Source organism: Natrix helvetica (genome assembly GCF_964273705.1).
Source record: "Natrix helvetica genome assembly, chromosome: 3".
Classification (NCBI taxonomy): domain Eukaryota; kingdom Metazoa; phylum Chordata; class Lepidosauria; order Squamata; family Natricidae; genus Natrix; species Natrix helvetica.
Window position 1 is genome coordinate 24,193,204 of NC_138549.1, and position 27,516 is coordinate 24,220,719.

Below are 27,516 nucleotides of genomic sequence, written 5' to 3' on the forward strand. Positions count from 1 at the left end.
GCTTCAGCACAGCCTGATTTAGCACGAGCAGCTGATTGACGGTTGAATCTGCCTCCCGGAATACCGCCTATCAGCTGTTCCAGGCTGTGGGGATCGCCACCTCCCAACGCTGCTGCCCATCGCAGCTGTTGCCTATCACTGCCTCTGTGTGTTCCATTTTCGGCCACTGCACATGCCATTTTTGCCCTCCGCATGCCCAATTTTTGCCCCACCTATCCCTGCCTGGAACGGGCTGAAAATGGGGTGTGTAGAAGCGATAGGCGGTAGCTGCCCATGCTAAATCAGGCTGTGCTGAACTGGAGCAACTGAATTAGAGAAAAAGCTGATGTAGAGCTGCTGCTGCTGGTATAACAACTAAGGATTCAAGATTTTCAAGGAACTGGGATTATGTAGCTTTCATCCAGCTTCTCTCTGGAGTTTTAACCCCAAATTAATAGGCAGAAAGCAAACATGAGATAGTTCAAACTTCCTGTTGAGACAATCTGCTGGCTTTCCTCTCCTCACTGGGTTTGGGGAGGTATGTTTGCTGATATTGTCTGCTCCAAGATAATGTCTGTTTCTTGCAGCAGCTTCAAGCATTTTGCACTTGAATACGCAGTCAAGGAGAAGAGAAAGGCTTATATCAGGAATGTTGATTCAGGAGTCTGTTCTTGCTATCTGGTCTTTGCAATCTGGCCTAAACATCAGTCACTAAGGATGAGACATCTTCATTCCCTTTAAAAGCAAACAGGAAACTCAGCACACAGGCATCAAACTCAAATTTCTATTCCCTGTCATTTCCTTTCTCTAGATGAGCAGAATTTCTCAGATGTCCCCTCCCTCACTTTACTAGGAAAGCAAGATCAAAACTATAGAACGTGGAGAAAGGATTTTTATCCATCAGAAGAGAGCCAGAAGGGACATTGGAGGTCTTCTAGTCCAAGCCTCTGTTTTTTCCTTTTACATGCCTTCTAGGTTTTCATCCTTGGTTTTGTGCATTTCTAGGGACGCGGTGGCTCAGTGGCTAAGACACTCAGCTTATCGATCAGAAAGGTTGGCAGTTCAGCAGTTTGAATCCCTAGTGCTATGTAACGGAGTAAGCTCCCATTACTCGTCCCAGCTTCTGCCAACCTAGCAGTTCAAAAGCATGTAAAAATGCAAGTAGAAAAATAGGAACCACCTTTGGTGGGAAGGTAACAGCCTTCTGTGTGCCTTTGGTGTTTAATCATGCCAGCCACATGACCACAGAGACATCTGCGGACAGCACTGGCTCTTTGGCTTTGAAACGGAGATGAGCACCGCCCTCTAGAGCCATGAACGATTAGCTCATATGTGAGAGGGGAACCTTTATCTTTTTAAAAGAGATGTAGTGATCTTTTACAGATAATGCAACTCCAGTTCCTGTTTTGTTAGGTCTGTTTCTTTTGGAATAGTTTGTATCCTTCCATTAATACATTCCGGTAGTGAGTTTCATCCCACCAAGTTTCGGTAATGGCTGCTATATCAAATTTCAAATGTGTCATCTTAAAAAAAACACGCTAGGAAATAAAAGTGAGAAATACCATACCTGTCTGGCAAATCTCCTGTTGAATTAATATGTAAAAATATTAATTCAAATAAATGTCATACTGGCAACATGCTGGTTTCTTGTTGCACAGGATGACATTTCGTGTTCTAGTCATGTGAGGAGCAGGATCTAATTGCTAAGCTACTGGGAATATTATTGAAGTTAAAATATAATGAGAAAGTGCCGATGGCTCCACCATGTGGCTAATGTAGTAATAATTCTATTGAATTATTGAATATGAAGAAAAACTTTAGAGGTTACCCCCAAATATATGTCTGCATAGTTTCCATTTCATAGAACTTGCAACTCTGAAGCATTTTTATCATAAAAATATGCGGGTCCTATTAGGAATGACTAAAGTCTCAGATAAATACTATCAGCAACTGAACGTTATTTTCCTCCCTATGCAAGCTATGGAAAAAATTTGCTCAGACCTAAACCTTAGTTCCAAAAGAAGGCTCAGACAGAAACTGATTTTACTTATATTCTGCATTGAAGAGGTTTATCTTTGGCTTAATCCCTTGTGTTGGAAGGAAAATGACACCATTCCCAAATCTGAACGAATCAATCTTTGTATAACTGGAAGAATTAAACAAGAATGCATATGTTTTGCTAACTCTTTTGTGCCAATTTCCATGCAGTTATTATCCTTCTAAATAGATGTAGAATAAAGGAAGATAGTCAGGTCCAGAAATATTGGGACATCGACACAATTCTAACATCTGTGGCTCTATACACCACCACAATGAAGTTGGAATGAAACAAACACAATGTGCTTTAACTGCAGACTGTCAGCTTTAATTTGAGGGCATGTACATCCAACTCAGGTGAACGGTGTAGGACTTACAGCAGCTTGCATATGTGCCTCCCACTTGTTAAGGGACCAAAGGTAATGGGACAGAATAATAATCATAAATCAAACTTTCCCTTCTTAATACTTGGTTGCAAATCCTTTGCAGTCAATCACAGCCTGAAGTCTGGAACACATAGACATCACCAGACGCTGGGTTTCATCCCTGGAGATGCTCTGCCAGGCCTCTACTGCAACTGTCTTCAGTTCCTGCTTGTTTTGGGGGCATTTTCCCTTCAGTTCTGTCTTTAGCAAGTGAAATGCATGCTCACTGGGATTCAGGTCAGGTGATTGACTTGGCTATTGCATAACATTCCACTTCTGTCCCTTCAAAAAATCTTTGGTTGCTTTTGCAGTATGCTTTGGGTCATTGTCCAGCTGCACTGTGAAGCGCCGTCCAATGAGTTCTGCAGCATTTGGCTGAATGTGAGCAGATAATATTGCCCGAAACATTTCATCCTGCTGCTTTTGTCAGCAGTCACATCATCAATAAATACAAGAGAACCAGTTCCATTGGCAGCTATACATGCCCACGCCATGACACTACCACCACCATGCTTCACTGATGAGTTGGTATGCTTAGGATCATGAGCAGTTCCTTTCCTTCTCCATACTCTTCTCTTCCCATCACGCTGGTACAAGTTGATCTTGGTCTTATCTGTCCATAGGATCTTGTTCCAGAACTGTGAAGGCTTTGTTAGATGTTGTTTGGCAAACTCTAATCTGGCCTCCCTGTTTTTGAGGCTCACCAATGGTTTACATCTTGTGGTGAACCCTCTGTATTCACTCTGGTGAAGTCTTCTCGATTGTTGACTTTGACACACATACACCTATCTCCTGGAGAATGTTCTTGATCTGGCCAATTGTTGTGAAGGGAGTTTTCTTCACCAGGGAAAGAATTCTTCGGTCATCCACCACAGTTGTTTTCCATGGTCTCCGGGTCTTTTGGTGTTGCTGAGCTCACCGGTGCGTTCCTTCTTTTTGAGAATGTTCCAAACAGTTGTTTTGGCCACGCCTAATGTGCTTGCTATCTCTCTGATGGGTTTGCTTTGTTTCTTCAGCCTAATGATGGCTTGCTTCACTAATAGTGACAGCTCTTTGGATCTCATCTTGAGAGTTGACAGCAACAGATTCCAAATGCAAATAGCACACTTGAAATGAACTCTGGGCCTTTTATCTGCACATTGTAATTGGGGTAATGAGGGAATATCACACACCTGGCCGTGGAACAGCTGAGAAGCCAATTGTCCCATTACCTTTGGTCCCTTAACAAGTGGGAGGAACATATGCAAGCGGCTGTAAGTCCTACACCGTTCACCTGAGTTGGATGTACATACCCTCAAATTAAAGCTGACAGTCTGCAGTTAAAGCACATTGTGTTTGTTTCATTCCAACTCCATTGTGGTGGTGTATAGAGCCAAAGATGTTAGAATTGTGTCGATGTCCCAATATTTCTGGACCTGACTGTATAAGCTTATTTCTGCTTTTGAACTCATGCTACAGATTACAAGAGGGTTGTATGTTTTCCTGTTGCTATAGGGACATCTCATAAAATGTTAGAAATAATCAAAACAGTTTCTTGGTGAATACACCCAAAACCAGGTTTTAGTTAGTTCATGTTTTCGGGAAATAGAAAATTCTGATCTATGATTGAAATAAATTACAAATGATTCATAATGTTTTTCTCATTTTGGCCAACTCATTTCACAGGAAAAATCTTATCATCTTACACAGGAATATGAACACTTCATTTTTAGTACCAAGTTTCTAAAAGCATAGACAAAAGTTAATCCAAAACGTGGACAAAATAATCCTACATTTTTTATTGTCTCCAGTTTTGCATATCCAAAAGTCAAACATACACATTTAAAGACCAAGCAGATAATCAATGGATAAAGACCGTTTTTATTAAAATGGTTTTTCCATGAGAACCAATATTATACTTCCAAATAAAACTATTTGATATGATCATTTGAAAAAAGTAGTCACAAAGAGTGCTCTGAAGAGGTATATTGCTGTGGCTGCCAGTTTATTTGGGCACTTAAACATCTTCCTCAACAATCAAACTTCAAGTTGTGAAGCGAAAGAGAATGCAAACATTACAAGAAATCACTGCAGCCCACCACAGAAAGTTTTGGTATTTACTGGATAACCATATGAAATGAATGTGAGAGATTTCTTTAAAAGGAGCCAATCAACTGAGAGTGAATTCAGGTCACACAAAAAGGATATGACTGGCAGTGGTGGTTTGTGTTTATACTAGACCAATTCTAAAAGAAACAGATAGTCACTTATCTTTCCTTAGGTTTCTTGCTTATTAATTATGAACTGCCAGCTCAAACAGCTTAAACTGTACAGAACAATATTTCCATTGATCAACAGACCATCAATTAATTATATATTGACATTTAGTGTTTTGTCAGTTCTGAATTGTACCATAATTTATTGCATTTTTGAAAATACTTAAAAGCAAATATATTTTACACATTTGTCGTCATTATATAGTTTGCAATTAATAAATAATTTGGGAAGGTAATAATCTCATGCTTTATCTATAATCTGCATCACGTAAATAACGAACTCTCCTGCCCACAAATGAATTTGATCTACATCTGTTCTGATTTGATAGTCTGAAACATAAATCAATTAGCCATTGTACTAGATTGCCCATTATCTGGTACTCTGTGCTTATCTTTTAACTAACTTTTCTTGTTATTCCCAATATATAATAATTACAATGTATTATATACCAATTACGTACTGAAATAACAAACATTCCTAAGAATTTTATATGAAATTTCCCTACATTCCTGTTTCTGTGCATAATAAGTTATTACCATGCTTTAGGAATGTACTAGAGTAGCACAGATGAATTTGCCTTCCTTTTTAGTCTTTCCCATCACAGTTGGCGTAATGTTGAAGGCCACTATTCCGCCTTTCATGAAGATGAGACAGCTTCCTCCAAACAGAAACTTGATGGAAGTTAGCACTGAATGATCGCCCAAGGCGCCCATGTTGCTTCTTGGAGATGTTGTCTTCGCTCTCAGATTTGGCTAAACCCTGAGTTGGAGATGGAGGCTGCAGTTCTTGCTGAGCATTTCCAAGTGGAAAATTCCAAGGTCCAAATCGATGCCAATTAAACCTCTGAAGAGCAATGATACAATGTAGATTCCCTCCTACCTAAAATGTACACAACGTTTGTTAAAATAACACTCTCGATATATTAAGTAAGAGCTAAGTTCGCTACCCCTTTGAATTAATGCCTGGAATGCTCTTCCCGACTCCGTTGTTACAGCCTCAAACCCTCACAGCTTCCATCTCAAACTGTCTACCGCTACCCCTTTGAATTAATGCCTGGAATGCTCTTCCCGACTCCGTTGTTACAGCCTCAAACCCTCACAGCTTCCATCTCAAACTGTCTACCGTGGACCTCACCCCATTCTTAAAAGGTCCGTAAAGGGGACGTGCATAAGCGCACCAGCGTGCCTACCGTCCCTGTCCTACTGTTTATCTGTATTTATTTCCTTTGTTCATATTTATGTTCATACTTATACTTGTTATCTTGTACATGTTTGACAAACAAACAAACAAATAATGCTTTCTTTGTATTTTGCACTGGTTAGAATTCTTTACTGAATATAATCTATGGTTACAATAAAACTGAAGAACTGAAGAAGTGGTGAAACATATTCAAGGGGAAAAATACCCAAAGAAAGTCCAGTTGCCTTTTGAAAAAGCACCTTTGGGACAAACGTGACCTGGATGATTGAGAACTTCCATAGACAGTTACAATTTATTCTACATTAACATTATTTTAATTAGTTTACATGCAATTCCCCAATTCAGATTTTTGTGCTAACTTTTTTCAGTCCACATAGCACACCTGTTACATCTTCTCATCATGCATTGTTGGTTCAAGGTATTTGAAAAATCTAGTGCAAATATTTTCAAAATGCAGGCCTATCTGATTTCATTTCTCTTGCATCTGCTCCTGTTTTATTCCTGTTCCATTTCCAATTCCATTCCATTCCAAAATTTATTTGCTGCCCATCTTGCCCTGGGGCTACTCTGGGCAGATTATAATAATAAAACAGGGGAAAATGATACAATTAAAAATAACAATAGCAAAGGAATGAAATAATAAAACAGGGGAAGTAGAGCCATATGAAATTTAAAAAAATGAGTGGTGTGGGGGCAGGAAGTGCAGGGGGGAGTGGATTCAGCAAGTTAGTCTAGCAACTTCCAGTAATGTAGTATTGGATAGCGGGCCAACTGGCAGGGCCAGGTTTTTAGGCCCTTGTAGATGGATAGGAGGGTGAGGGACAAACTTCACCCAGGGAGATAGGATACTTCTGAGGGCCAGTACTACAGCAGAGAAAGTCCTGTCAGTATAAATCGACAGACAGCACAAGTAGGGCAGTCTTGTCTTAGAAGAATGAGAGTTCATAAATTAAGCTATGGAAGGCTTAAAAGAAATAACCAACACCCTGAACTGCACCTGGAAGTAAACTGGCAGCCAGAACAGCTCATGAAGTAGCTGTCTACCATGGGTCATTCTAGAGCAGTGGTTCTCAACCTTCCCAATGCTGCGACCCTTTAATACAGCTCATGTTGTGGTGACACCAACCATAAAATTGGTGGTTCCTTAGACCATCGAAAATATGTCCTGACCCACAGGTGATCCTGACCCACAGGTTGAGAACCATTGTTCTAGAGACTCCAAAGATTGCTCATGCTGTGACATCTTGTACCACTTGAAGCTTCCATATGCATTTCAGGGTAGCCCCAATTTAAAGCAGTAATCAAGAAAGAGATGATTGGGCTTGAGTGGGCAAGTACAGGGAGTCCCGATTCAGAAAAGGTGGCAGCTGGTCAGTGGTGGGTTCCGGATTCCGTTCCAACTGGTACGGTTGGAACGGCCCCGGCGTCACCCACATGAATGCGTGCGGTGCGTGTGCATTTGTTGTAGCTTCAAATGATGCCCCCTCTGATGATCAGCTGTGCTTTAGAAACTATTTTTTATCCCAAACTAGGGGATAAAAAGCACGTGCGCGGACACTCAAAATGAGCAAAGTTATGTGCTGAAGCTGACTACACTAAGGACGTTAGCCAGATGAATACCTGGTAGGCAGATTTCCCCCCCCTCTTTTCCTCTCCAAAAACTAAGGTGCGTCTTATACTCCGAAAAATACAGTAATCATCTAATAATTACTAAATGAGAGAATATCTAAATGTGTTTTATGAATGCTAACAAGGCAAACATGCAGCTCTGCTTTGATATGAAGCCTTCTTACCTTCTTTGTCTTCCGATACTGAAGACCCCTTTCCAGGTGCCTAATATCTAAGTATTCAGGATTCTGAGTGTTTAAATCTGTTACAATGTCTGCCCACCTACACAGTAAGAGGGAAATAAGTTCATAAATGCAACAGAAATCTGGAATATTATTACTAGTTAATCCTAGATAGACAAAAATTCTAATGTACTTAAGTAAATTAACCTGTACAATAACTAGCAAATACTGACTTTTTTTTCTGAAATGAAATTCAGGGGTTCTGGTCCTTTGATTCATTTTGTAAGTAACACCACTTTATTATCCTCTTTTTCCCATGAATTTGTTTTAGTTCTATGTATGAAAAGCACGGGAAAAATTAATAGATACCTAACTTGAAGACATTCCAAAGCCACCAAAGAGATGCAAATGCTTCCATTCATACACTACCATCAAATATACTTTTGATCCTGGTTACCACAGAAAAAGTTCATTCTCAAAAATCTTATAGGCCAGGCAGATTTATAAGCAAGAATTTGATTTTTAAAAGTCTGGTTTAAAATCATTAACTGAAATTTGTTTTTGAACTGTCATCATAAAGGGAATGGCAATCTGTGATGTTAACTGTGGGTCTCATTTTTCACGTAATAGCTGCAATAATAAATATTCTGCTGGACTAGTAAATATTTTTTCTGGACCAGTTGATGTTTTTTAATTACTTCTTATAAGCAGCTATATGGATAAAGGTAAAGATTCTCCCACACAAGCGTGCTAGTCGTTTCCAGCTCTAGGGGGCAGTGCTCATCTCCGTTTCTAAGCCGAAGAGCCAGCGCTGTCTGAAGACGTTCTTCATGTTCATGTGACTGGCATGATTAAACAACAAAGGCGCACGGAGCACTGTTACCTTCCCACCAAAGTGGTCCCTATTTTTCTACTTGCATTTTTTACGTGCTTTCAAATTGCTAGGTTGGCAGAAGCTGGGACAAGTAACGGGAGCTCACTCCATTATTAGGCGCTAGGGATTTGAACCGCTGAACTAGCAACCTTCTGATTGACAAGCTCAGCGTCTTAGCCACTGAGCCACTACGTCCCATACGCCATATGGATACCTGGCCCTTCAGTATATTTTAAGGGCAATCTAAAACGTTGCCAAGGACGTTTTATAAATAGATCCTCATTAATACTGATGTTTTATTCAGTGGCAGCTAGCAAATGTTATCTAAAGAAAAAAGGCCTTCTGCCCAGTTTAGGAATCTACTATTCCAGGCAAAGAACTGTCTAGTCCAGGGGTGTCCAAACTTGGGAACTTTAAGACTTGTGGACTTCAACTCCCAGAATTGGCTGGGGAATTCTGGGAGTTGAAGTCCACAAGTCTTAAAGTTCCCAAGTTTGGATACCCCTGGTCTAGTCATTTCTTGAAAAATCTAGTGGTGGAGCACTCATGACTTCAGGAGGAAGACTGATCCATTGCTTAATAGCTCTTAAGAGTCAGGAAATTATTATTTAAGTTAAATTTCCACCCGTTGGCATTATTTAAGTATCTATTTATTTTATTGTCCGTGGCCTCCATCTCAAATGCAAGACTCTGGGTGGTTTATTTTTGGTTGTTATGAAGAATATATCCATACTCTCTGGCCAGTGACATTCCTTCATATATTGGAAGAATTATACCATATGTCCTCTTAATCATCACTTTTTTAGATTAAGCATATTAAGTTTCTTTAACTGCTCTTCATAGGACTGGCCCCAGATTTGTCATATGGTCACCTTTCTCTGCATTCTTTCCATTTCCTCAAAAAAATTTTTTTTTTTATTGTGGTGATCAAAATGTGACATACTAAACCACCTATTTTCTACCTGTGCACCTGTTTGAATTCCAAACTTTACATTTCTCACCATTATTTTGTTGGGTAGGGCCAAATATTCAAGTCTATCAAGATCCTTTGAAGCCTTCAATCTGTTTTCTGGAATGTTAGCAATCTCCAAATTTTAATAGCATCCCTTTTATTCCCTCATCTAAGTCATTTATGAAGGTTTTGAAGAATACTGGTTTCAGGACAGAACCTACCCCACCCCTCCATATGGAAACAAATCAATTAAGGACCATGCATTGACTATTAACTTGTTCAGCCAGCTGTCAATCTATCCAATTGTAAGACCATCCATCCCACAAAGATCTGGTTTATCGAGAATGGGCTGATCTACTTTCTGAAGTTTTTATATCTCTATAAATGGTCTCGGTTGATATCATTAATATTAATAATGCAAATCTGGGAACTGAGGTTCAAAACTGAATCTAAGTATACATCCAAAAGCAAATATGAAGAATTGTTTTCAACAAAGCTAAACCATTTCATTAACATCTAAAGTGAATGTCAATTTTCTTCCATTCCCAAGGTAAGTGTATTTTTTGCCCTCAGAATCTGATTCTCAATACTTTCAGTTAGAAGGCACATGCCAGAATAGCACTCACTTTGGGAGATGGATGAAATATTAGCTCTCTAGAAAAGAAATATCAACTAAAACCGTGATGGCGAACGTATGGCACGTGTGCCACAGGTGGCACACGGAGTCATTTGTCAGGGCACGCAAGGCGTTGCCCTGTCAGCTGGCCAGTGTGCATGCACGCGCTGGACAGCTGATTTTGGCCTTCTTTTGAGGCCATTTTCCACCCTCTGGAGCCTTCAGAGAGGCCTCCTGAAGGCTCCGGAGGTCAAAAATCGGCCCTACGGACAAACAGGAAGAAAGCCTCTGGAGCCTGGGGAGGGTGAAAAAACCGCGCCAAAAGAGCATAGCGCATAGCGTTATGGGTGTGGCATGCCCACGTACAATCCCCCTGCATTCCCCCCGCTTTTGGCATGGGAGCCAAAAAAGGTTTCCCATCACTGAACTAGAACGTGCAAATTTCCAGATTTCAATACATTTTCTAGTCTATTTGGGAATTTGTATCTTACGCTTATTTATCTAGGAATCGATGTTCATGAGTATTTGTGGATGCCAAAAGAAAAGAATGCTCCATATTTGAGTATCGTTCAAATTATATGATCTTTTGTGAATTTACTAGGGTGTGCCAACTTACTTTTTGCAGTGAATAGTGGGGTGTTTTCTGCTTGGCTCTCCAATGAGTATCCAGTGTTCTACATCTTGCTGTAAGAGACATCCTCTGGTGCACAAAAATGATAAGACAAAATGTTTATCATAATAATAAACTTTATAAACAAGCAATTTAACTTGCCACTGCCTAAAATTAATAATTAGTTGTCGTATGGTTAGATGTTTTACTTTAATATAAATGCAAAAACATACATACAATAGATGACAATGATCTCTGTAGAAACACTGTTTTCTGCCCCTTTAATAAGTTAAAGGTCAACAGAAGTGTAAAATCCCATTCATACGTACTTTTAAGGAAAGAATAGCAATTCTCATAAATGTGGGTTCATGCAAATTAGCGTATCTACTTTTAGTAGAAGTCAAATTAATAAAATTAGAATTGATTCATCTTATTAAAAAATAAAACTTTTATTTAAACAATGAAATGCAAAGATTTTTAATGAAGGCTTTAAAAGGCTATTCTTCCAAATGAAAGAAGCAAGACTTATATCAAATGAAACATGAGTTAGACATTTGGAATACAGCTGAAATAAATAAAGAAATCAATGCATTTATTATACAAATTCATGTCTTTCAGACTTGTTTGGTGATAAGCAGATTTATCCAGAGTACTGCATGAGAGACAGTTCTTGTAGAACAAGATCTGCAGTTTAAATTAATGTTGCTCCTATTTTGAAAAACTGTACATGAAAAAATATTGCCATCTAGTGATTAATGCAGATAAACCAATCCATGTAATTGTACTACGTATATGATACTACATTATAGCTGATAAAGCTATAATGTTAATATGAGCAATTAAAGGGTCACTTTTGATAAGATAATTGCAGCTGTGTTGGTCCCACTGATGAAATCAAGTAGATTTTGAGGGTCTTACTTATATGCTTTGCTCGGCTTTATTGGAGTTGCTTCAAATCCAATTGGACAAAAATAATGATTTTGGCAATGATAAATATATGCCATTGATTCATCTCGCAGCCCTTGTGTTAATTTTGTTAAAGCTCCTGAAGCTACAAATTAAAAAGAAATTAAAACATTAGAAAGGTATTTTATTGGTTATTAAGACACACACTTTTAGATTTAATATTTTTTTAAAAATTATAAACTATTAACTCTGTTTCAGGGACTCTAATCAATATAATGTAATATAATGCCAAACAATGTAGTAACATAGGTAGTCCTTGCTTAGTGACTGCCTTATTCAGCCGTGTTGAAAAAAAAATTACGACCAGTGGCTGCATATTTGACCTTTGCAGTGTTCCTTAGTTATTGGATCACTATTATAATCAGCATGCATTATCCTGTGCCTGACCTCTCCCCCCACCCCTTGCGGAATAGAGCTATTGGAGAAGGGATTATAAACAGATAAACAAGCTCCCAATGGAAGGATACACATTGAAAGCAATGCATTGGCACCCACAGCCATAAATCACGGTTGTGTAGCATGCTTAATGCCAGTGCATTATTTTCAATGCAAATTCCCCACTGTGTGCCTGCTTACTCTCTTGTTATCCCTTCCTCTCCAATGAAGGTAAATACAAATATTAACTGCCTTCTTGCTAATTTTCCCAGCAACAGGATCAGCATTGCAAAGAGAGGGGTGGGGAAAAGGAAAATACAATTCCATGATTTCCCACTAAGCAACTGCTCTACATGAGAATGAGAGGAAAAGGGGGGAAAGAAGAAAGAGGTAAGGAGGATGGAAGGGAGAGAAAAAGAAGGAGAAAGGGTAGGAAGGGGAAGAATAGGAATAGGAGAAAGGTAAGGGAAGAAGGAGGGGGAAGGAAGAAAGTATAGAAGGGAGGGAGGGAGAAAAGAAAGGGAAAACGACCATTGACTTACCTGAACGGTTCTTCTAGGTGCGCTGCGAGTGGAATCCAAGCATGGGCTAACTTTGTCCATTAGCCTAGAGACTGAGTTACGTAATTGTTGACCATGCCTCCTCTGACTGGGGTAATTCAGTTTTGTACGAAGGCTCAGCCGATCCAAGAGATTGAACAAATGTCACGGAATGCAATAGTCAATGAGGTAAGTAAGCCATACGAATGAAAGTGTAGGCAAAGGTCAAATGCCCGGGCCAGCTGAAGCTGAGGGCGGGTTTGGATTCCCCTCGCAGCGCACATAGAAGGACCGTTCAGGTAAGCCAACGGTCGTTCTCCTGTGCGCTGCTTGGGGAATCCAAGCATGGGACATTCCAAAGCAATGAAGCTCAAGGGCGAAAGCTAGGCTAGTCAGGGGCCCTAGGTGGTGAAAGAACCCTCTGCAAGACTCGCCGCCCAAAGGAAGCCTCTTCCGAGGCATAAGTGTCCACTTTATAATGTCTGACAAAGAGCGACGGTGATGACCAAGTCGCCGCCCTGCAGATGTCCTCCACTGAGGCCTGCATTGCCCAGGTAGCAACACTCCTGGTGGAATGGGGAGTGATACGTCTGGGAACCGGTCGGGATTGACTGTCGTAGGCAAGGGCGATACATGCTTTCAACTAGCGTCTGATGGTATGTGAGGACACCTTCTGGCCCATGGATGAAGGCTGAAAGGACACGAACAGTGCCTCCTGAATGATGTAGTGCATTTCACATAGCGAAGGAGGGCCCTGCGAATGTCAAGGTGATGACACTGCGCTCCTGTGGATGTGAAGGCTGCGGGCAGAAGTCTGGAAGAATGAGTTCTTGTGCTCTGTGGAACCAAGAGTTAATTTTCGGAAGGAATGCTGGGTCTAACCGCAGAATGACTGGAAGATACAGAGGTCCTCGCGGACCGACATCCCCGCCAGCTCCAACACCCTTCTAGTTGATGTAATTGCTACCAAGAAGACAGTTTTAAGGGTCAACAATCGGAGACTGATCATGCAAATGGGCTTGAATGGTGCAGCTGTGAGAGCCCTAAGCACCAGAGACAAGTCCCAGGTAGGGTAGCAATGCCTGAGGTTCGATGCATCCTTCAGGAATGATCGGACCCTGGGGTGTTATGCCAGGGAACGGCTCTGCCCGCCGCCAACCACAGTTGATAGAGCCGCAATTTGGCGGCGGAGGGTGTTGGGCATTAGTCTTTTGTCCATGCCCGTTTGCAAGAAGTCCAATACCTGTGGTACGGATGTCTTGATCGGGTCAACGCTGTCTGTCTGACCCCATCTGCAGAAAGCCTGTCAAGTGGCCTCATAGATGCGAGTTGTGGATGGACGTCGCGCTGCCTGGATTGTGTCGATGACTTTGTCAGAAAAGTGTTGTCGAGTCAAGATAGCCCGCTCAAATGCCACACGGCTAACTGTAGCAGTTGGGGGTTCGGATGAATGAGAACTCCCTGGGAAAGGTGTATCTGATAGTCTGGGATTCTCCAGGGGCGAGACGGATAGATGGACAAGGTCGGAGTACCAGGGGCGGCATGACCCATCGGAGCGATCAGGAGGACATCCACCGGTTCAACTAGGATTTTCCGAATAACAAGCGGAATGATTTGTAGAGGCGTAAAGGTGTAAAGAAGGCCCTCCAGCCATGGGCTGCGAAGTGCGTCGGTGCCCTCCGCCCCCTGTGTTTGGTACCTGGTGTAAAACCTCGGAAGTTGCAAGTTGTGAGGCTGTGCAAAGAGGTCCACTTCAGGTAAGCCGAACCTCTGAGCCAGTTCCTGGAACAAGGCTGGATGGAGACGCTACTCTGCCTGGTCCACTGTGGCTCTGCTCAGCCAATCCGCCTGTGTGTTGGCTGTGCCTGATATGTGCTCCGCTCGAATCGATAGTAGGTGGCTCCCCACCCAATGGTGGAGTCTCTCCGCTTCCAACATCAAGGACCTGGACCGCGTGGCTCCTTGGCGGTTGACATGAGCCTTGGAGGCCACATTGTCGGTGAAGACTAACACATGGTAGGGCGTCACCAGAACCCGAAATTCTTGGAGGGCTAGCCGAATGGCCCGAAGCTCCAGCCAGTTGATGCTGTTCCGGAGTTCTTGGGCAGTCCAGCATCCCTTGCCACCCGGTCCAAGGCGTGAGCTCCCCAGCTGAATAGACTCGCATCTGTCATTACTACGATGCGATCTGGCTCCTTGAAGGGGCATCCCTTGAGTAGTTTGGATGATGTCCACTATCGGAGCGATCGTAGCACCTTGGGTGGCAATGTAACCCTGGTCTGCGAGTGACTGGTGTGGGCCCTTTGGAAGGGGAGCAGGAACCATTGAAGCGGCCGTGCGTGGAACCGTGCCCAGGGAACTATGTCTATGCATGACACGATTTTCCTGAGAAGTTGGGAAAGAACTGCTAGCGGTAACGACCTCTGTCGTAGCACTTGACTCATCAGGGTCTGCAGGCTCTGACGTCTCTCCTGCGATAATGATACCTCGCACAACTCCGAGTTGATGAGAGTCCTGAGGTGCAGTAAGGACCTGGTCAGGTGCAAATGGCTTTTCGGAAAGTTCAGGATGAATCTGTGGCACTGCAGAGTGTCGATTGTAGCTTGTAGGACCTTCCTCAAGTCTCAGCCCAGCGGCTGTGGGGGTAAACATGGCTGTAGGCTCCGAATGTGTGGGCGTTGGAGCTGAGGCTGGACTGGCCTCAGAAGGATCAGGGGAAGATTGGGGCCCCAATCCCCCCTCCTTAGTTGTTAGTTCCAGGGGGTTAGGGAGGTCCAGAGACGAACCCTGTATCCCAGTCCAATGAAGGGGAGAACCAGATGAGGGGCCTTCAGCTACTAAGGCCGGAGGTGACCTGTTGGTGGCCACGGGGACTTTTAATTTACTTTTGTCTTTGTGCTTGGCGGCCCTAACTGGAGCCGCGGATGAAGCACGAGCCCTGTGGCTAGCGGCCCTAGTGGTGGCTCTCCCCACCCTAGTACTGGCCCCAGCAGCCTCGGAGTGCAGCAGGGAAGAGGTAGAAACCTCAGCACTGCCTCCGGAGATGGAATGATCAGCCATAATTAATAACAGGGAGTTGAAAGGCTCAGCTCACATCTCAATATCAGAGGTGATTGCCGGAAAGGCCGAAGTGGAATGACTCTGAATACTTGCAAGGCAATCGCGTGCGCTGGAGCAAAGAGATGGCGAACCGACCTCAGCTTCCAGAACAAGCCGTTAGTGATGTAGCTGCCGTTTGGGCGCAAAACGCTAAGCGCGCCCCTTCCGGCTGCCCTCAGCGCCCAGAGAAGCGGCTTCAAAATGGCCACCACAGCAGAGAGAAACAGCGCAAAATTCAAATGTCTTCAAAATGGTGACTGCTCGCTACGGAGCACTCTACAATTCGCAGCTGGCACAACAGAAGCCAACAACAAAGGGGGCGGCAGCACCACAACTGTGAGGCAACAAAATCACGTTGGGCCAATCACGCTCTCTAAGCAGATCGTGGCCACTCAAACCAACGTAAGAGAGGCAAACCTACTCTCATTGTGGCGCCTGCGGGAGCGGAGAACGGTGAACCGACTCACATCCGCGGTAGCTAGCTGCTGCAATCCTTTCAATGCACTGGTCCCCCCGGCCACAAGAGCCTTAAGGCAGCGGTTCTCAAATAGTGGGGCGCGCCCCCCTGGGGGGGCGCGAGGCTCCGTAAAGGGGGGCGCGAAGGCTCCCTTTCCATCTGGGTGCAACGGCGGCGGCGTGGGCGAGGCATAATATATCCCGCCTGGAAGTGGCAGCACTTCGGACTGTGGATTTTCATTGGAGCCGCAGGCTGGAGCTGTGCAAGAAGCCTGCTCGGGCGGGGGTGGGAGGGAGGGAAGCATGGCTGTCCCAGGCTTCCCTCCCTTCCCCCCCGCCCCAGCCCAAGCAGACTTTTTGCACAGCTCCAGCCTGCGGCTCTGATGAGTCTCTGAGCAGTCCCCAGCGCTGCCACTTCAAGCCGGGATATATTCTGCCATGCCCTCGGCGGCGTCTTTATGCAGGTAGCTCGCCTCCCCGCCAGCAGCTCCACCGCCAGGATTCCGTCTGGAAGCGGAAGCGCAACAGCCGCTGTTGGGGAAGGGACAAAGGGGCGGCGGTCGCCCGATCTCGCCACCCCTTCGCCCCTGGTAACGGCGACTGTTGTGCTGCTGCTTCCAGCTGGGATGCTGGAGGAGCTGCTGGCAGGGAGGGAGGGAAGAAAGGGAGGAGGGAGTAAGGATAGACAAGCAAGAGGGAAAGAGGAAAGAAGGCAAGCAGGCAGGAAGGAGGCAGAAGGAAGGAGGGAAGAATGGAACTGGAAGGGAGGCAGGGAAGGAGGGAGGGAGAAAGGAAGGATAGGAGGATAGGGAAAGAGGAAAGAAGGCAGGCAGGCAGGGGGAAGAGGAAGGAGGGAACTGGAAGGGAGGCAGGAAGGAAGGGAAGGAGGAAGGGAGGGTGGAAGGAAGGATAGACAAGTAAGAGGGAAAGAGGAAAGAAGGCAGGCAGGCAGGGGGAAAGAGGAAGGAGGGAACTGGAAGGGAGGCAGGAAGGAAGGGAAGGAGGAAGGGAGGGTGGAAGGAAGGAAGGATAGACAAGCAAGAGGGAAAGAGGAAAGAAGGCAAGCAGGCAGGAAGGAGGCAGAAGGAAGGAGGGAAGAATGGAACTGGAAGGGAGGCAGGGAAGGAGGGAGGGAGAAAGGAAGGATAGGAGGATAGAGAAAGAGGAAAGAAGGCAGGCAGGCAGGGGGAAAGAGGAAGGAGGGAACTGGAAGGGAGGCAGGAAGGAAGGGAAGGAGGAAGGGAGGGTGGAAGGAAGGATAGACAAGTAAGAGGGAAAGAGGAAAGAAAGCATGTGACTACGGTGGGAGACGAGGAAAGACCGGTGTGCTATGTTATGCAGAGGTGTACTTATAACAATTTTATAGACAAATTATACTATTTACAGTCGCGCGGGGGGGGGGGCGCGAAATGTTTTCTTCTTCCTAGGGGGGGCATGACAGAAAATAATTGAGAAGCACTGCCTTAAGGGAAGCCGCCGAAGCACCAACGGGAGCAAGTCTAGCCCAGCATAATTACTGCTCGTCGGAACGAGCGGACAACGCGGCTAACGCTGTCTTCAACCACAATATCAGTTCAAATGCATGAGATAAATCCAGAAGTAAATAAATCCAGAAAGAACAACTAAATAAATAAAGAATACATAAGGAAATAAATAAGGAAAGGAGTAATTTGTCTAATGTCCTAGAAGAGAAAATTTTTAAGTCTCTTAGGCTGGACTGGGTTAAAAAACTGTATTACCCCAGTCAGAGGAGGCGTGGTCAACAATTACGTAACTCGGTCTCTAGGCTAATGGACAAAGTTAACCCATGCTTGGATTCCCCGAGCAGTGCACAGGAGAATAAACATGAAACCAATTGTGAAAAATAAACAAATCCCACAACCATTTCGTCCTGCTCTTTTAACAGGTACAAAGAATCAATCATGCCATTAAAACTGCCTTCTTACCAGTTTCTCCAGCAGTCTTATACTTCCCATGAGGTTTATAGAGAAAATAGGAGCACCCTTTTACATGGAAATAATCATTAATTTGTCTGAACCACCTGAAAAGCACAAAATGCAGAACTGCGTATTTTAAATGTAAATTAGCAATTAAACAATAAAAAAATATTTCACCTGCCAGACACATATGACATGGTTAATATTCCAACTATTCCTTAGTCAGATATATAGAATAATTATAATTGGGACTGCAATCTGTGTTTGTTTTAAAGTATTTCTTCTTACAGGTCTAATAGGTAAATGTAAAGGTCCCCCTCACATATATGTGCTAGTCATTCCCGACTCTAGGGTGTCGTGCTCATCTCCGTTTCAAAGCCGAAGAGCCAGCAGTGACCGAAGACGTCTCCGTGGTCACATGGCCAGCATGACTAAATGCTGAAGGCTCACAGAACACTGTTACCTTCCCACCAAATGTGGTTCCTATTTTTCTACTTGCATTTTTATGTGCTTCCGAATTGCTAGGTTGGCAGAAACTGGGACAAGTAACAGGAGCCACTGAGCCACTGTGTCCCACAAATCTAATACTAATAAGCTAATAAAAACATCAATCTTAAATATCCTTGATTCAAATTATGGGCACATTTGTTTCTTTCTCATTTTGAGGATTAACATCACTCCAAAATTCAGATATTCTTTTCTTCTGATTTCACTCTAGAATGCCCTCTTTCAAAGAACTTTTTCTAACCTTTATGTTTCCTTTATTTAGCCAAATTACTTTATAACTCTAAACCCTTCCCTCTCTCTTTTGCCCTATTCCTCTCACAAAAATAATTGTTCACTTAGTTAACAGAAAGTTTGGGCTCAACTGTGGTAGTTAAGTTGAGAACTATCTGTATTATGATTGTTTCTATTTATCTACAATTCTACCCATGGCTTCCTAGAAATAAGCTAATGAGCATGCAATAGAATTGCAAGCCCAAATTTCTTTTCCAGAATAAAGATGATGCATTATACAGATAGAGATACGCTGTCTATGTACATTCCACCATAGGGGAATGAGACAGTTCAAGAAGTTTTTAGCAGCGATGGCTAAATCAACCGTTTTGATAAAAGAAAAAAAATCTAACTACTTTTGTTTCTACTTGGAAACAACTTCTGGACTTTGTGCTTGAGATGGAAAAAAAATGAAACTTTGATTTTGGGTTTTTCCAATTACATAGACTTATTCTTATAAAAATGGCTAAATACAGTCTGTATTTTTGGACTATAAGACACACTAAGATTTTGAAGAGGTAAATTTAAAAAAAAAAGGTTTTTGCCTTCCCCGGACCTCTGCAGGCCTCCCAACCCCTCTGCATGTCCTATTTTTTGTGAAACGGGGTGTGCAGGGCAAAACCACGATGCATGGGGGGTTTGGGAGGAAAGAAATGGCGCAATTTTTTTGCAAAAACGGGGCTTGTAGAGGGTATGGGAGGCCTGTAAAGTGCTCCTGTGGGCTTGGGAGGGTAAAACCACCCCTGTTTTTGTGAAAAACGGGCCCCTTTTCACTCATTTTTGTCCTCCCCAGCCCCCAGGAGCACTCTACAGGCCTCCCAACCCTCTGCAAGTCCATTTTTACAAAAAATGGGATGCACGGGACAGGATTTCGGGAGGCCAAAAATGCTGCATTCAGTGTATAAGATGCACCCAGATTTTCACCTTCTTTTTGGGTGAAAAAGTGCATCTTATACTCTGAAAAATACGGTAGTTTATACTATTATGTAAAAGATTGAGGTTCGATGTTACTTTTTATTCTACTGTACCAAAGGGAGTTGGAAGTCAATACCATTTCTTTCTTTTCCCATTTTTCTCTACACTCTACACTTTTCTCTTCCCTTTCTCCTCCCCCAATTTTCCTATTATTTGCTTTTGCTTTGTTTTGTATTTTATACTATAAACTAATATAAAAGGAAGGGTTTTTACCTCATCAATGTAGTATTTCCAGTAAATGGACCAAATCTTATCTCTTCAAAAGGTGGCTGAATGCCCAATATGTGCAAAGCTTCTTCTTGAGTAATGGGTGGTAAACTGGATTTAGAAATTTAAAAAGTTCAGAACATAGGCAACTATAGGAAAGAAAGACTAAGCTGCATCTTAAGTACACTAAATGGCAACAAAAGCTTCACTAGGTTATGAAAAGAACACATTTAATATACTGAAGGATAACTTACTTTCCAGTTCCCATTGTGCTGTATAGGAAATTCCAGCATGAGACTAGAGACGAAATCCCACAGGAAGTCTTATATTGGGGGCGACTTATGCAGTACCTTTAAAACAAATTTTTCATAGGCAAATTTTCATATGAAAATGTAATGAAAACCAGAAGGCATAAAGCATGTTGAGCTTTAATGCATCTCAATTTCCTCCCACAAAAATGTCTTCAACCCTTGCCATCATGGCACTTAGATGCCACAGCTACTAAAAAAAAAAGATATGACTCCTCAATTATTAAAAAAAAAAACCTTAACCAGTATTAAAGTATTCAGCCATACAGAACTATAGTAATGCCAATGTTTTCAAACACTACCATCGCCGAAGATCTAACACTTTCCGTGGCTTTATTTCTTCAAGGGTGTAATGCTGTGGACATTCTCTGTATTGTTTACTTTTTTTATCTACAACCGTTTTCTTGCTTCCCTGTTTCTTCATGTTTCCTGTAAATAAATTAAAGAAATTATTTCTAAATATTCAGGAGTAATTTCTTGACAGAACAATTTATCAGTGGGACAACTTGTTTCCAGAAGTTGTGAATGCTCCAACACTGGAAGTTTTTAAGAAGAGATTGGACAACCATTTGTCTGAAGTGGTGTAGGGTTTCCTGCCTAGGCAAGGGGGTGGACTAGAAGACCTCCAAGGTCCCTTCCAACTCAAGAAATTATTTCTAAATATTCAGGATATTAAAGCTTATGTTTTTAACTCTTCTTCCAGTTCAATTCTGAATAGTTACATATCTCTTTTCAGCATATTCAATGCCCCCATGTGTTCCATGATATTGTACGTATATTTTTACCCTGTAATATTTAAGTCATTCTTCCTTCCTTCCACCGGGTCCTCTATTTTCAAATTTGAATCTGAAAACTCCTTGGGACATGACTTTATTATTTAAAATACCATAAAGACGGTAGGACAAGAAGCAACGGGAGGAAACAAATCAAGGCAACCATTTCTCTTTTACTTTTGAGGTTGTATACGAATGGTGACTTACATATGCTGCTCCTACCTTATTTGTACACCACTTTAAGAAATTGGGGAACTTTATTACTAGAATCATAGCAATATTATTTTCTATCTAAGTAGTAAGTTGATAATGCCAGGAATGGGAAAGAAAACCTAATTCCCCATGAACACTGTAGTTGTGAATGAGGTGAGCATGTAAATCAGGGGTGTCCAAACTTGGGAACTTTAAGACTTGTGGACTTCAACTCCCAGAATTCCCCAGCCAGCATAGCTGGCTGGGGAATTCTGGGAGTTGAAGTCCACAAGTCTTAAAGTTCCCAAGTTTGGACACCCCTGATGTAAATTAATTCAATTAAGTTCAAGATATGATTTTGGCAAATAAAAAATTTATTTATGTAACTACAGTTGTTTCTTAAATATTGAAACTGTAATAGTACCTGATTATATAAACGACAACTGATGGCAGAATAAAAATATTTTCATTTCTTAGAATAAGAAAGATGCTCTAGATGCTTAAATAGAAAAAGGTACCTGCTTGATTCATCAAATCTGGGGATGTATCATTGAATTCAGACTTATCAATTTCCCAGGCCAATGGCAGCTTCCCAAGACTAATGGATAAACTTTCCAGGTTAGGATCATCGTTGTAAACTATATCCGAAGGTCCAGTTCGAACACTAATAAAAGCAGAATTATTTCCATCACTTAAGGCAGAACTGTCTTGTAAGCAGGCACTCACTGTAGCACTTGGGCTTTTGCAAATAGATGTTACCCGATTTAAAAAAGCGTAGTCTGAACAAATGGTATAAAACTTTTCTCGGGTGTGAGTCACAGGACATCCCCACGGATAATGCCTGTCCCCACCAGAACTCAGAGAGGCCCCTGAGGTACCTGGAGCACAAAATGATTTTACAGTACCATGAAGATTAACTTCTGAAGTCTTCCTTCCATTTTTGGGTCCATTTTCTTCAGAATCACTCTCCAATTGAGACCCTTCGATGTTAGGCATTGAATGACTTGTCGTTCTTTCTTCCCAGATGAGGAAGGTACATCAAGTGTTTTTTGCGCACTCAAACATAATTTACACTTATTCGAGATTTTCAAGATGTATTTCAAATTTCCTGAAATGAAAAAGAAAACATTTTTTTAAGCTAAAAATCCAAAGTACAAACCATACCGTTTCCCTGAAAATAAGACCACCCCGGATAATAAGCCCAATTGGGCTTTTGAGTGCATACGCTAAAATAAGCCCCCCCCCAAAAAATAACCCCTTCCTGAAAATATTGCAACACAGCAGCAGCCATGAGGTGACCACACTCGCAGCCTCCTACACCTCAAAAATAATAAGATCTCCCCGGAAATGAGGTAAAGTGCTTATTTCGGGGGTCAAAAGAAAATAAGAGCCTGTCTTATTTTGGGGGAAACACGGTATTTCTAACAAAAACTTAGGGCTTGTCCACATCTTTAGTTTCTCTTATCTTATACATGTTTTGAGAGGAACTTCTATGAATTTCAGTCTCAACTAAGAAGACGCAAAAGTCAAGCAAAAGTTGCTATTTAATTATTTAAGTTGCTTTAAAGCAGGGGTGTCCAAACTTGGGAACTTTAAGACTTGTGGACTTCAACTCCCAGAATTCCCCAGCCAGCCTGGCTGGGGATTTCTGGGAGTTGAAGTCCACAAGTCTTAAAGTTCCCAAGTTTGGACACCCCTGCTTTAAACCAACTGAAAGTACACCTCCTAATTTATTAATCAGATCCCAAAGATCTTCAGATGAAACTCTTCCTTAGCTACCGTATTTTTCAGAGTATAAGCCTCAAAAAAGAGGCTGAAAATCTGGGTGCGTCTTATACATGGAATACAGCATTTTTTTTGCCTCCTGAAACCCCGCCCCTTCACCAAAATGGCCATGCATAGCCTTTAGGAGGCTTCGAGAGTTCTCCTGGGGGCTGGGGAGGGTAGAAACGAGTGAAAAATGGGTTATTTTATGCTCGTTTTGGGGGGGGTACCCCCAGGAGCACTCTACAAGCCTCCTAAAGGCTAATCATGGCCTTTTCTTGGAAAACAAATGTGCCTGTTTTCCCGAAAATGGGCTGTTTTGGGGAGGTCTGCAACGTACAAAGACTTTTTTTAAAAAATGCCTCTTCAAAATGTTGGTGCGTCTTATACTCCAGTGCGCCTCATACTCTGAAAAATACGGTAATCCACAAATTAGGCAAGAAATGTGGCTAATGAAAAGTTGCTTTCAGTGATGTTGCCCCTGTCTATATGACACATTGCTTAATGGTCCTGGAAAGTTTGCCCAGAGATGCAAAACTATCTAAGTTAAATGGTTAGTGCCAGAACTTGTATGTGGAAAAATTGCAACATCGATTTTTACTGATGTCAGGTGGATAGACTTCATTACAATGGGAATGTGTATTCTGTTGGAAAATCCAAAGGACTAGGTTACAAACATACTGTCATGGAGAAAGGATATGCATCTTGTTGCCAAATCCTGAGAGCAACCTGATGGCACATAATCGATCAAAAGTTAGTGCGATTTCAAACAAGGGCTCTTGCACTAAATTAAGAACTGTTTTAAGAATGATGCTAATCTAATCTAGTGACCTTTCAAATAGGTTCATAGAAGCAATCAATCAACATTTTTCATACCTTACTAGTTTTCACTACGTATAACACTTTTTGTTTCTAGTTTGCCACAAAGTGGGAAAAAACCCTATTCATTGACGAAGTACACTAATAAAAATTTCCATGAAGATGACAAAACTTCAAGATTAGCATCTGTTATCCTTTTGTATATTTTTAACTGCAGTCTGCACAGGCATTCAGTGTAGCCATAACACCAGGCACACCATCACTCTGCAAAGGATGCACAGCAGGTTCATTTGCTTCAATTACATAATATTACATAAATTGTTCCATGGTGTTCGTGGATTCCTACAGAAGGCTGTCAGGTGCTTTTGTGAAGCTGGTAAGTAGAGTTTGAGGGCAGTATCTTTCCAGTTTACCTCAAGCAAATGACACAAGATTAGATAGTTCTGGATTCAGAAATCCTACATAACATGCCAGGTACAAATCAAAATAACTCTTCCAACTCCAGAAACATCACACAAAACGTCATTTTAAAATGACTGTGTAAAAGCCATACAATCACTTTTTCATCCTAAAAGAAACCTCAGGATTTAACATATACATGGAGAAATATTTCATTCTGTGCATCACACTTCATGTAGTTTAATTAATTCAAAGGGATATTTTCTCCTACATCCCATCTAAAATTTTATCAGCTTTGTTGATAAAATCCTTCCCATTCATTATTTAAATTTAAAATGCCCTAAACCCATGATGGTGAACCAAAGGCATGGGTGCTAGAGGTGGCATGGAGAGTCCTCTCTGTCTGGGCACGTGCACGGTTGCCCCAGCTCAACTAGATGGTCATCAGATCTGGGCACCAGCCAGCTGGCTATCGGGTTTACGGGTGCTCTGGCGCTCACATGCATGCACCTTCCAGTTTGGGCATTCTGTGGCTAAAAGGTTCACCATCACTGCCCTAAAAGCTTTAAATAAAGACTTATTCAAACTTCTGCTCAGAAGGGCTGGGAGGGCTAAGTACAATACAATAGCAGAGTTGGAAGGGACTTTGGAGGTCTTCTAGTCCAACGCCCTGCCTATGCAGGAAACCCTATACCGTTTCAGACAAATGGCTATCCAACATCTTCTTAAAGGCTTCCAGTGTTGGGGTATTCACAACTTCTGGAGGCAAGTAGTTCCACTGATTAATTGTTCTGTCAGGAAGTTTCTCCTCAGTTCTAAGTTGCTTCTCTTCTTGATTAGTTTCCACCCATTGCTTCTTGTTCTACCCTCAGGTGCCTTGGAGAATAGTTTGACTCCCTGTTCTTTGTGGCAACCCCTGAGATATTGGAACAATGCTATCATGTCTCCCCTAGTCCTTCTTTCTATTAAACTAGACATACCCAGTTCCTGCAACCGTTCTTCATATGTTTTAGTCTCCAGTCCCCTAATCATCTTTGTTGCTCTTCTCTGCACTCTTTCTAGAGTCTCCACATCTTTTCTACATCGTGGTGACCAAAACTGAATACAATATTCCAAGTGTGGCCTTACCAAGGCATTATAAAGTGGTATTAACACTTCACGTGATCTTGATTCTATCCCTCTGTTTATGCAGCCTAGAACTGTATTGGCTTTTTTGGCAGCTGCTGCTCATATTTAAATGGTTGTCCACTAAGACTCCAAGATCCCTCTCACAGTTACTACTATTGAGCAAGGTACTACCTATAATCAAGATCACGTGAAGTGTTAATACCACTTTATAATGCCTTGACTCTGGAGAGAGTGCAGAGAAGAGCAACAAAGATGATTAGGGGACTGGAGACTAAGACATATGAAGAACGGTTGCAGGAACTGGGTATGTCTAGTTTAATGAAAAGAAGGACTAGGCGAGGCATGATAGCAGTGTTCCAATATCTCAGGGGCTGCCACAAAGAAGAGAGAGTCAAACTATTCTCCGAAGAACCTGAGGGCAGGACAAGAAGCAATGGGTGGAAACTAATCAAGGAGAGAAGAAACTTAGAACCGAGGAGAAATTTCCTGACAGTTAGAACAATTAATCAGTGGAACAGCTTGCCTCCAGAAGTTGTGAATGCCCCAACACTGGAAGTCTTTAAGAAGATGTTGGATAGCCATCTGTCTGAAACAGTATAGGGTTTCCTGCCTAGGCAGGGGGTTGGACTAAAAGACCTCCAAGGTCCCTTCCAACTCTACTATTGTATTGTATTGTATTGTATTGTACCTATGCATTTCGTTTTTCTTGCCTAAGTATTTTGATTCAAACACATTTAAAAGGTGTCAGAATCAGATGGCTGTTTTTGATCCATCACTGACTAATTACTTTCACTAATTACTTGTATATTAAATCCTCTCCAAGATTAAAATACTGTGCAGTTTGAAAGGCAAAGATAAGTATTCAGAAGCCACTCGGTTTAACACTGCATGTCTAGACAAACAGAAAAGGAATATAGATAAAATTCTATAGTAGAATTAACAAAGGACTGTGGCTTCCAATTAGAAGAGTCACCAGGATTTTATTTTCAAACATACAGGTGCCAATGAACATTCCCATAAATGAAACCACACAAAAAATATTAGCCTACAAAAAGGCAACTTTTCCAGACGAGCATAGCAACAGGACCGGCTAATTTATCAGCCATCACCCCAAATCCTTCCCCTAATATTGGAGTAATATAATCCATTTATCCTCTACCCCGTTGCTATGTGTTTGCAGCAATACCAGAGGCGACCACATGAAACTGAAACCCAACATTACCAACAATGCACAGGAATGGAAGCCATGGCTTCCTCAACTGCCTCTTCCAAAAGTGGCACCTTCCAAAGCTTTTGTACTCCCAAGGGAGGCGGTGCACACAAGCAAGATGTCCAAGATGTGGCTGACTCTCCCCTCGCAGCGTTTCCCGGCGGCAATGCCGGCTTGTGTTGTTGGAGATGGTGGCTCAGCCACACCTGGAGGGCCACATGCAATTTACGTTCCATTGCATTGTTCTTGCATTTCCTCTGCAAGGATGTGCTACCGTTATTCAAGGAGGCTCCGTCTAATTTACTTTTGAGAGATCCTCCCTGACATGCATCCACGCCCTTCCTTAGAGGATAACCTCTCTAAGCCACCTTTGATTGCATCCCAGGTTTCTTGCTCCCTCAAAAGAATGAAGAAATAATATAAGAAATCCTTACTTGCTCCAGGCGCTCGCCTCCTTCGCTTCTCCTTTCCTGCGGACGATTAAGACCAGTAACTCCGTATTTTACATACATATAAATATAAATAAATAAACAGGCTCTCAAGCTCTTCTACCGTATATAGGATTATGGGGCCTGTCCACACCATTGTCCATCTTTTAGCAGCTTGCTAGCGGCGAAAGCACTTCCAATTTGTGCACGTGCGCGCGCGCCACCGCACTGTCACCTACGCGCGCGCGCGCGCGGTCTCCCCTTAAGCCATGCCCTCCCCCCCCCCCCCCAATCCCGGGGTGGCTATTGTGCCTCTTGATTGGCAACTCTTTCTCATTCGCCAGAGGAGTGACGTAGGTTGGGCCGCTTTGCGAATTACCTCGCTTGTCCTTCGGGCGCGTGCCGAAAAGACGGAGCCCGATTGG

General features: G+C 42.5%; 1 protein-coding gene across 3 annotated transcripts; it reads right to left on the reverse strand.

Moving 5' to 3' along the window:
- Nucleotides 1-4,281: 4,281 nt before the first annotated feature.
- On the reverse strand, nt 4,282-27,344 carry BIVM (basic, immunoglobulin-like variable motif containing). 3 transcript variants are annotated; one of them, XM_081948421.1, is made up of 10 exons: nt 27,098-27,344; nt 21,862-22,451; nt 20,681-20,807; nt 20,325-20,420; nt 20,077-20,181; nt 18,121-18,215; nt 11,658-11,790; nt 10,746-10,829; nt 7,691-7,787; nt 4,282-5,576 (listed from the first exon to the last, which is right to left on the reverse strand). In XM_081948421.1, the coding sequence occupies exons 2-10, from the start codon at nt 22,337-22,339 to the stop codon at nt 5,283-5,285; spliced, it is 1,509 nt and encodes a 502-aa protein (XP_081804547.1). In that variant the 5' UTR covers nt 22,340-22,451; nt 27,098-27,344; the 3' UTR covers nt 4,282-5,282. The 3 variants fall into 3 exon arrangements, with proteins under 3 accessions (XP_081804547.1, XP_081804548.1, XP_081804549.1); XM_081948422.1 differs by lacking the exon at nt 27,098-27,344 and adding an exon at nt 26,676-26,833; XM_081948423.1 differs by lacking the exon at nt 27,098-27,344 and having other exon boundaries at nt 21,862-22,007; nt 22,249-22,404.
- Nucleotides 27,345-27,516: the final 172 nt, after the last annotated feature.

What these genes read in the sequence shown, in the direction of transcription:
- BIVM (XM_081948421.1), bottom strand. Translation starts at nt 22,339, where the DNA reads ATGCCTAACATCGAAGGGTCTCAATTGGAGAGTGATTCTGAAGAAAAT. An exon ending in GGAAATACTACATTGATGAG is followed by an intron (nt 18,216 to 20,076) that starts GTAAAAACCCTT and finishes TGTGCTTTTCAG; the next exon opens with GTGGTTCAGACAAATTAATG. An exon ending in CCCACTATTCACTGCAAAAA is followed by an intron (nt 7,788 to 10,745) that starts GTAAGTTGGCAC and finishes CTTACTGTGTAG; the next exon opens with GTGGGCAGACATTGTAACAG.